The sequence below is a fragment of the Bactrocera latifrons genome, unplaced genomic scaffold, assembly GCF_001853355.1.
Source record: "Bactrocera latifrons isolate USDA-ARS-PBARC rearing strain unplaced genomic scaffold, ASM185335v1 scaffold_276, whole genome shotgun sequence".
NCBI classification, from domain to species: Eukaryota; Metazoa; Arthropoda; class Insecta; order Diptera; family Tephritidae; genus Bactrocera; species Bactrocera latifrons.
In genome coordinates, this window is record NW_017536363.1 from 22,642 (window position 1) to 32,903 (window position 10,262).

Consider the following 10,262-nt stretch of genomic DNA (forward strand, 5'->3'; position numbering starts at 1 on the left):
GGTGAAACACAATAGGAAGGTCTGTTATAAAAGAAGATATTTACTCTAAATTCGAATAAACAAGTTTTTCGTCTATCGGATCAATATTGAGATATCTCTGATATCACTTTGCTAATCTGTCGGAAATTACCGTACAATAGTTATTTTGTTGCTGCGATTTAAATCCTGCATTGTTCTGTGCAATGCTTCGAGAATATTTGTGATCTGTTACGCACTATCAAATACTATGCTCTCCTTTTTCTCAATACCGCAGATATGTCGCTAATTTGTATACTTTTCCAACCAGTTCCGACAAAGTATTTTAGTTCTGTTCACTTAACATTGTATGTATCATCTAAAACTAAATAGGGTTATATATATATAAATGATCRCGATGACGAGAAAAGTTGAAATCCTGTTACTGTCTTACTGAAATCCGTCCGTCCGTGCAAGCTGTAACTTGAGTAAAAATTGATATATCTCAATGAAACTTAGTACAAATGTAAGTTCTTTAATGCAAAAAAAAAAAAAAAATTGTTTAATGGAAGTCATCGGAATACTGCCTCGCCCATACATCGCCATTAACCGAGGTTTAGGAGATATGCACATTAAATATCTCCTAAACCATTTAAGCTACAACAATCAAATTTGCTGAATACAAATCTTATAAGAACTTCTACCGGCAGTATGGATCAAATTGGAAGATAAGCCCGCTCACTCTCCATATAACGGTATTGYTAAAGACTACTAAAAGCGATAAATCGATGACTAAACACGACAGAGACATAAAATTTTACCACCGAGATGTTMTGAGGGTACTTTATGGGAATTAGTGTGAAAAAGACGATGGGCCGCCTATTTTTTGGTGATATTCATATCTCAAGACCCAACCAAACCACTGTCGACAAAATTTAGTACATGGYATTCTTACGTCACGTTGTGTAAACTCCGCTCTATTCTTTCACTTTGCAGTACACAAATCAAGAAGCAATTAATATAACGGGATAAAACTTTGCACGAATAATGCYTTTAGTGTGTGCCACCTTATGACCAAAAATTGTTTAAGTCCAATAAAAGRTGTTCAAGCTCCTAGGTACCGATTATTTTGATCGATCTTATGATTTTTCTATGTATGTCGCAGTGTATAACCGGCTACAACCACGCCTACTCCTCATATTCCTTCACTTTCTAGTATATTATAAAACAAGAACTTTGCATAYAAAATGCAGTCGTTAACAGGAAGAAAACAAAGGAAGCTATGATCTTCGAAATAAGTTAATATTATCATATTGTAATGTATTGATTATAAWGCATTCACGATTTCATCGAATAATGAAGTTAAACTCTTTCACTAAATGTTTCAATATTGCCAACAGCTGTCAARTTGAAAGAGTATAAAATGTTCGGTTACAATCGATCTGAGGCAATCTTTACATATTTTATTACAATCAAGCATTTTTTTCATGATTTGCGAGTATTTTGAATCAACTGTTCTGAATGAGTGTMACTTCACTGTTTTCACTTTGTTCTTAGCACAAGCGAGTAAGGTTTCTCCGAAATTGGATTTTGACGAAGCGGAAAATAAAAACAGCTCAGATGTGCCAGTAGTRCCTGGCACGGGACAAGGCGGCAGAGTGGATGACAATCAAAATAGAAGTGGGAAAGAACWGGGTGGAGGGGGCATTGATGTAGCCACAAATGCCAACAATGGCGGCAGCAGTGGAAATGGTAAATCTGGTCCAAAAATTCATGGTGTGCGAGTGACTGTCGATACAGGTGCCACACGAAAGTCGAAAGGTAAACTATTTTTTATTATACCTTAACAATTTAGAAACACCGTTTAATGCTAAAAAATGTCAATAGAGAACACAGAGAGCGTGGAAATAACTGAAGTGGGAAAGCACAAGAAGCGTGTCGGCATACATACGGATATAACATTTGAAATATCGACCGATGGAGAMAGTGACAGCAATGCGACAAGTGCAACGCAAGATGGCGATAAAGGTGATTTTCAATACAATTTGTGTTTAACATTAATAAAATGATTTCTTCAGAGGATGCTAGTGTGCCCATTTTTAAAGGACGGAGTCGTCCAACGCAAAAGACGCGAAAGCCGTACGATAATAGATAAAAACCAATGGAATCCTAATTTCTCTTCGGAGCGACGTAGCTACGAAGGTGGAAGTCATGCGACAGGCCCAGCTTACTACTACCCACAATACTACCCAAATAATGTGCCCGTTTACGTAGCCACTGGCGATGGTCGTGGAGGCGGTAGTGGTACGGGATACAGGCGACGAGATGGCTGGAATAGTTATGTGCCCTCTTCCAGCATTTGGACGACTGAACGTAGTTACAGCGAGCAATATAGACCTAACACAGTGGCTAGTCATAGGACGCCTAGTTGGAAACCCTGCTACTGCATGACCTCTGCTGTGGATAATCGAAGGCGTCGAGAGAATACGCATGTAATGAAAGAAGCTCCACAACCTACAAATACAGTCCTTAACGTTGTAGATGCGAAATTGGCGAAACCCTTTTCAAACAATTAATTGTATACTATAACTTTCGAAAAGTATAATGAATAAGTATATATATAATTTTAYCTTCCAGATTTTCATTTATATTCGAAAGTGCATTTTATATGCTTACATTGAATTAAAAGAACGCAGCTTAGCGTAAAAGAACACATAAAAGTATTTAAACTGTACAACAGAAATGATGCTTATGTATGAAGACTATAGCTGCTGACTTTGCCGTTATCATCCAGTGTTGTCGTGGCTGCCTTGTAGCCTACGCGCTTGCCGTTGATGTCGTAGTTTTCGCTTTCACCAGTCGAGAGTTCCTTAAAATTTTTTACTTGTCCGTCGGGGCCAAACTGTTAGRACCAAAAAGATAAATAAAGTATGATTGAACGCTCATGTCAGAAATAAGAAAATTCTTACCTCTGATTGCGAAGACCATTTCGAAGCCTTTTCCCAAGATTTAGTTTTAAAACCACCAGCAGAACCACCAAAATCGCCTGAAAGACCGGCATTACTGCCATAACCTGTTGACAAGTCAGCCAATTGACTACCGCCAGAGCGTACACCACCGTAGCCTATATCTTGGGCTTGCGCTTTAGCCAAACGCTCAGATTCGGCAATATAATGATGCAATCCTGAAGARCCTGCACCAGCAGACAAACCTGAACTTGCTCCGAATGAAGAATCTGCACCGAAACTTGATCCAAATTTAGAGTTAAAGCTAGATTCAGCACCAAATTTRGATTGTGCGCCAAAGCCACTGCCGAAACCAGCACCCTGTGTAAGCGCAGCATTGCTGGCCGCAGCGACTCCACTACTTGCCCCATGTTGCGCTCCAAATTGGCTTTGAGCACCAAATCCATGATGAGCGCTGTATCCACTTTGTGCACCAAAACCGCTTTGGGCGCCAAAATGACTTTGTGACCCATAACCAGAATTGGCAGCTGTAAGAGCACTTGAACCTAAAATATGATATGGGTTGATTAAAGCTTCAGTTTTTAGGATAAATAATATAATTTTTCAACCATACCAAGGCTACCGAAAGCTGTTTGACCAGTAGTCAATGCACCACTTAACAGATTGCTTAATTGCGAAGCTGTATTTGAAGCAGCAGAGTGTTGAACGTAAGATGAGTGGGAGCCACCAACTGATGGTACAATAACTTGTGGTTGAGCTGAAGTGGTTACTTTACGGTACTTAACATACGACTCATGACCTGAAGGAGCAATAATTTGAACGGGTGCAGCTTGTTGAATGCGTTCTTCTTTAATGGTTACGTATTTTTCGGAGCCACCAGATGGTGCGGTGTATTGAATTACAGGCACAGCTTGGCTTTGCACGCGTCTTTCTTCGTGGTGAACATAGTTTTCAGCACCACCGCTGGGCACAGTGTATTGAATAACAGGCTGGGCAGCAACGCGACGTTCTTCATGGCGATAGTAGTTTTCAGAGCCGCCACTTGGTGCAGTGTACTGAATAACAGGTTGGCTTTGTGTACGACGTTCCTCATGGTGTACATAGCTTTCGTGGYCACCCGATGGTGCATATGTAACTATTGGTGTTGCAGTTTGTGACTGTACACGACGTTCCTCGTGGTGAACATAGTTTTCAGAGCCACCAACAGGTGCGGTATAAGTAACGACAGGTTGATTTTCAGTTCGGCGTTCTTCATGGTGGATATAACTTTCATGACCACTGGAGCCACTTCCCGAAGCGACGACTTCTGGTATGACTTGCTGATGAACATTTTCGGTTTGTTCTGAAAAACTGGTTGATGCACCACCTGAGACCGGTATCACAACAGAAGCTCCGTTGCTGGCTCCGCTGGCAAAGTTTGAGTTAGCGCCGAATGATGAAGAGCTACCAAAGCTCGCTGATTGACTTGCACCGAACGAGGCAGCACTGTTACTGGATGCACCGAAAGATGAAGCACTTGCCAATTCAGCAGCCGAAAGAGCTGAAAGACCAGCTGAGCTTTGAAGACCAGAATAGCCACCGCTACCGTAGCTGCTGCTGCCATAACCACTGCTGCCATAGCCGCTGTTACCACCAGAAAGTCCGACAGTGCCCACACCACCATAAGAGCTGACCTCTTCAAATGATGCATGATGTTGACTACGATAAAATATTAATGTATATATAAGTATTAAAAATTTAATATATTTTTAAACTTTAGAAGTCTCATTATAATTGTAAACTTCAGTAGCTGTCTCTTATACACATCTAGATGTGTATAAGAGACAGATGCATGATGTTGACTACGATAAAATATTAATGTATATATAAGTATTAAAAATTTAATATATTTTTAAACTTTAGAAGTCTCATTATAATTGTAAACTTCAGTAGACTAATAATAAAATATTGTAAAGCGATTTACTCACTAAAAAACAATTTTCGAAAGTAGTAGTAAAAGCAAATTTAAGGTTTTAGGTATCAAGTTTATTAAGTATAAACTTACCCATCGAAACCGCTAGCTGCGTCACCTAACTTTTGTTTAGCCTCTTGAACAGTTTGTTGGTGTTGACTGTAGTGTCTAAAGGCGATAAGGCAAGTATTTTAATAAACATGTTTGTTTAGATTTTATTCAACATTAGTATTATAATTTAGTGAAACCGATATTTTGTTTTAGAAAATTTTGTACCAAGCCAATTAGGAAAATAGATTATCGTGACTAAATTATTCCCTTATTGTTCAGGTACTTACAATTTGTGAAAATCACGCCTTGAAGAGGAATAAAGAGATTCAAGTAAATACATGTTATTAAATTTATTTTTAGGCGAAAAAAGTTCAAATACTATGTAGATATAGAAACTAAAACATTTGCATGAATATGAAAATATCATATGAGTGTAATTTTACCTGTTCTCGAGCTCTTCTGAAAAAGAAGAAATATTGTTGTAATAAATATAACTGCTTCACAATTCAATATYCTTATATAATTATAAACAAGTAAGGATGGCTAAGTTCGTATGTAACCGAACATTTCATACTCTGGCAAATTATCAGGTTCAAAGCCGCGACAGCAGCTTTAGGTGCTTAAATTTGTTAGTTATATGGGATCTATGTAGGTCAAGTTTTTACTCACTCTTTGTGCAAAATTCTATCTAAATTTAATGCCTTTGGGGCATTCAGTTATCAATTTATTGCACTTTTAGTAGTTTTTAACATAACATTTGTATGGGGAGAGTTCGGGGTTATAATCCAATTTCATCAATTTTCACAGGGTTGGTAGATCTCAAAAAGTTAAGCTTCCAACGTAATTGCATATTATGGCTTGAATAGTTTAGAAGATATATACATACATTAAACTTATTAGAGAGAGTGGGRCGACGGCCACTTTATAAACCATAGATGCCCCTTCTGAATGCAATTCGTTGTACTATATAACAGCATTTCCTTTACTTCGAAGCATAGTTCTGACACTATATTGGCTTTCGMTTAACGGCGTCTTGTGGAGGTGGTAGTGATCTAATTACCCTCATCCAGGAAACACGTGTATCATCATTAAGGTACCTTGCTTTTTACTCAAGTTATCGTTATCAGTCAATTGGATTTCAACTCTTYTCATCATATATATGTATTTATGTATCTAAATTAACCATTATCTAACTTGATTATTTTTAGATGAAACAAATAACCATTATGTGAACTATTATACTCGTTAGCAACATATTGGAAGAGTATAAAATAGTTGGTAAACAAAGAAATAACCGTTTCCACGAGATAAAACTAGAAAGGTTTATTAATAATATATAGGTAGAATAGCTTTTCTTAAACTCTAGTAGTCTATGATTGATGATGCTAAGAATTTTTCTTATTTATTCTTAAGTAACAATATGTCAAAAACTATAAATTCAAAAAGGTAACTACGAAATAATATTAATTGTGTTGACTCAAAAATTCTACAGTTTTATACAAGCTAAGGTCTAAAGAGCTAATCCATCTTAATAGAAGATGGATCGGCAGAGGGCACGACGGCAAAAACCTTTGGTAGATCTTACAGTATTGTAGATGATATTCGTGCATGATTTCTAAACCTGTTTAATGAGTTTAGAGTTTTATAAAAATCGAAAAATCTAAGCTCAACTATAAGATAGTCCAAGGATTATATGTGTATCAAAACTATGTATGTATGTATGGATATGGCCTTAAAAGTCTTTGGGTTGACCGAGAGATTCAACAGCAAGTACTAAATGTCTATTCAGGTTTTTTTTTTTTTTGTTTTATATAACACCGATCTAAACGGGGTTAGATCGCCGAAAGGACAGCCCATGGTCGGATGAAATCCGAGTCAATTCCGGTACGTATAACCGGCTGTCGTGGGAATTGTGTGTCAATTCTAGTGTTAAAATACTGTCAAAYAGTTAAGAAATCATGATATGTCATCTAATCGTTTTTGAGTTATTGGTTTSGAAGTGAAGCCACCTTTGCAGTTTTTATTTATAATGACCAAACGGGAATTTTATGTTTTTATAAATGATTGTTTGCTGATAAGAAAAAATTCTTAACTAATATTTTATATTTTATTGCTTTTTCTCTACATCTAGAGTCAAATAGCCATATCCACAGGACAAATATTTCACTCAAATTCCTTATTGGGTTTAGATGAAATACCCTAACMACAAAAGCATTGCTATATCTATATATTATATCGAATAAAGCCTCGACAAGGCTTTTCAGCACCGTTAGTACATGCATATGTTGAGGATATGGGGTTAGGTGTTTTAAGACCCTCACCGTATGATTGAAACATTGCTTTGCAATTGATATTTTGATGATATACATACTTATGTATGTATGTATGTTATGTAGACAAAAAAATCTCAATTGGCGCATTTAAGGCAGGAGATTTTCACTCTATCTATAATGCAGCGTCGCTCAAAAATAGATTAAACAAACTAACTTATTACATAATAATCTATATATGCTTACCTAATATACAAAAAAATAGCATATATGTATATGTTTGTGTGTACTCGAATATACGTTCGGCATTACTGTATTGGCGAGATTGTCTGCCAAGGTCAAAAGTTATCAGTAATCGAAAACAAAATGATACGACATTTAGTTGCTTTGCACACGTATGGACATAATTTTACGTACGTATATGCATGTAGTTTTGAATTTGAAAGAATATTTTTCTCGTATAATACATTTTAATAAAGTAATATTTGTTCACCATGAAAGGCTGACTGTTACTTCGTTTTTGGACATTATTATTACAGCGTACAGTTATATGGCCCAGGCAACTATAAGAATAATAATTTTTAATTGAACTTTTGAAAGCAATAAAACTACGAAAAAAATAAGTTTTCAATGTAATTAAGTTTCGGGTAAACAATAATTAAAGTCACGTGATTTTAAATGAAACAAGTAAGGAGTGAAAAATATCATAACCATAAATTGCTTGGATCAAAACCGGGGAAACGCTTTTAGGTGTTGGCAGCAATTTATATTTAATACAAAATTTTTTAAAAAGAATTCCATAATCATTATTCGACGAAAATAAGAAAGCATAACAATCGTTTTTGTTATATTATAACAATATTAACTTATACTATCGGTGGCACATAGTTTCATTATTATAGTTTGCTACATACAACAAATATTGGTATTCAAATCAACGTAGTAGACTCAAATGAGATACATATGAAGATGTATGTATATAAAGAAAAAATCAACTACTGAAACGGAAATCATTTTTCCATGGATATAGGGGTTATATCACCGTCTAGACCGGTTTATTTATAATCAGCGCTAAGCCATAAACGACTCAGTGGTCAGCTAAAAAAAGGTCTGGCCTAATTGCGTTAGCTTGTGGCATTACTTAAATATATTTGCGGACATGTTTTCTTGCTATTTTATGAATATGACACATTACTGATCGCCATATATTGCCTAAAGTCTGCTGTTTATATTATATAAGTATTACATATTGTAGCTGAGTATACATAGTTAACCAATTTACAGAAAAACGGTTACTATTAGACTTCTTATTTACTGGGTGCTTATCGGTTATAGTTCGCTTTTGACAATTTGTGGAGTTGAGATGACATTAAAGGCACTATTTGTGCAAAATTACATCCAGTTTATATTTATTCGTGCTTAATTGTATACTGTAAAATGAAAAAATCGCATGGGAAAAATATTTCTTACATAGACATTAGGCACGCCATAATAAAGGAATATTAAGATAGTCTTTCGTACCATTTAGGTAAAACTAGTATATTAAGTCCTAGGATATGGGTCTGGTCTATAAGATACAACTTTTAATATAATCAACTTTTGAAACCACTTATACCTACCCCAGGACGATTATTTGTTCCAAATAAAAGTTGTGTATCTTATTGTACAGATTTGTGATGACTCTTTCCAAACTTTCGACTAATGACGTTTTGTGGGCGTGACAATGATCCTATTTGCTCATATGCCATATGAAATTTCTAATGGTGCTAAGAAGCATGTGTACCAAATTTCATTTTAATATCTGAATTTTTACTCAAGTTATCATTTGCACCGGCGGACAAACGTAAGTCACGCGGGACTTAACTCGTCTCGTCATCCTGATCTTGTATGTATGTACATATAGCTCTRTATCTATTCACCAATTAGGTGAAAAAAACTTTTATACCTTATAGCAAAATGTTGCGAGAGTCTAAAAACTCGCACTTGTATATGTCTAATGAACAATTTCTCCAAAATATTATACACTATTTATACTTTATGTATGTATAATAAAATATCTACTTTAATTACTTCAACGATATATTTTTTTTTAGAAAAGTTGGCTCATCAAAAAATCAATCAATAAATCCTTGCCCATAGTTCCATTTTTATTATTATACGGCAGGATAATAATCCTCTATTCATATGCTTATTAAATTCATTTAGAATAACATACTAATTTTAATTCAGTTTTTATTTTTGTTAACTCGCGATCGCAACTTGCTTACTATCCGAAATATGACTTTTTTTATATCAAAGCAAACGGTTTGGGGCTTCATTATCATGAGTTTAGTTAATTTACCTGTAGAAACTACGCAGACACAGATTGCCAAAACAATGGCTGTGAATACCTTCATCTTAGAGTTTACACAATACAATTAACTTTTCACTTTTTAAATCTTTAGGGCACCCCAACGTCTTCTCAACGTCGCAAACTTTTTATTAATGAATTGAAAAGTGAATGTTATAAAGGTTTACAACTTAATTCTCGGAAATCTTTCAAGCTTTTTATACACAAGACGAAATGTAAGAATATAAGTACATATGTACGTGGGCTGGTGTGAGTATTTTCAGGAGATCTCAAACCAGTGTTCTGATAAGGAACTCGGTGGTGCTGTGTTGGAAATAGAGCGGATCGTATGGTTGCCCACAATAAACACATACATATACTACATACGTATTCTATATACTATGAGTATGTAATTGAATATGGCTTTGAACGATGAAACTGAAATTAATTAATACCTTTTGACCTAGAACAAAAAACCTCCATCGAAGATAATAAAGATTCATCTCAGCTACTACAGAGTTTTGGATTGGCTATATACAGTCCACTCGCAGTAACGTGAACATCGTCTAACGTTAACACCGCTGTATCGTGTACAAACTCTGAATGCTCAGTAGCCTGAACAAATTTTTTTTCCGCCACATACATTCATACATATTTGAACAACTCTGAAATCCATTAAATTTGATATTTAAAGTCSGGGGAATCCCCTAACATTGAGAAATGAATGCCTATTCACATAT

General features: G+C 35.5%; 2 protein-coding genes across 5 annotated transcripts in view; one reads left to right on the plus strand and one right to left on the minus strand.

Moving 5' to 3' along the window:
- The window catches only part of LOC108970017, a 3,129-nt gene extending 576 nt beyond the window's left edge, over window positions 1-2,553 (plus strand). Inside the window, 4 exon segments of the mRNA XM_018935115.1 lie at window positions 1,513-1,776; window positions 1,843-1,983; window positions 2,034-2,101; window positions 2,103-2,553. Coding sequence (XP_018790660.1) covers window positions 1,513-1,776; window positions 1,843-1,983; window positions 2,034-2,101; window positions 2,103-2,531 — 902 coding nt within the window. The 3' untranslated portion in view covers window positions 2,532-2,553.
- A 23-nt stretch (window positions 2,554-2,576) lies between these two features.
- On the minus strand, window positions 2,577-9,707 carry LOC108970016 (hornerin). Of its 4 annotated transcripts, none has more exons than XM_018935111.1 (7): window positions 9,535-9,707; window positions 5,367-5,379; window positions 5,211-5,228; window positions 4,966-5,040; window positions 3,535-4,619; window positions 2,925-3,466; window positions 2,577-2,857 (listed from the first exon to the last, which is right to left on the minus strand). In XM_018935111.1, the coding sequence occupies exons 1-7, from the start codon at window positions 9,587-9,589 to the stop codon at window positions 2,705-2,707; spliced, it is 1,941 nt and encodes a 646-aa protein (XP_018790656.1). In that variant the 5' UTR covers window positions 9,590-9,707; the 3' UTR covers window positions 2,577-2,704. The 4 variants fall into 4 exon arrangements, with proteins under 4 accessions (XP_018790656.1, XP_018790655.1, XP_018790658.1 ...); XM_018935110.1 differs by having other exon boundaries at window positions 5,367-5,382; XM_018935113.1 differs by lacking the exon at window positions 5,211-5,228.
- Window positions 9,708-10,262: the final 555 nt, after the last annotated feature.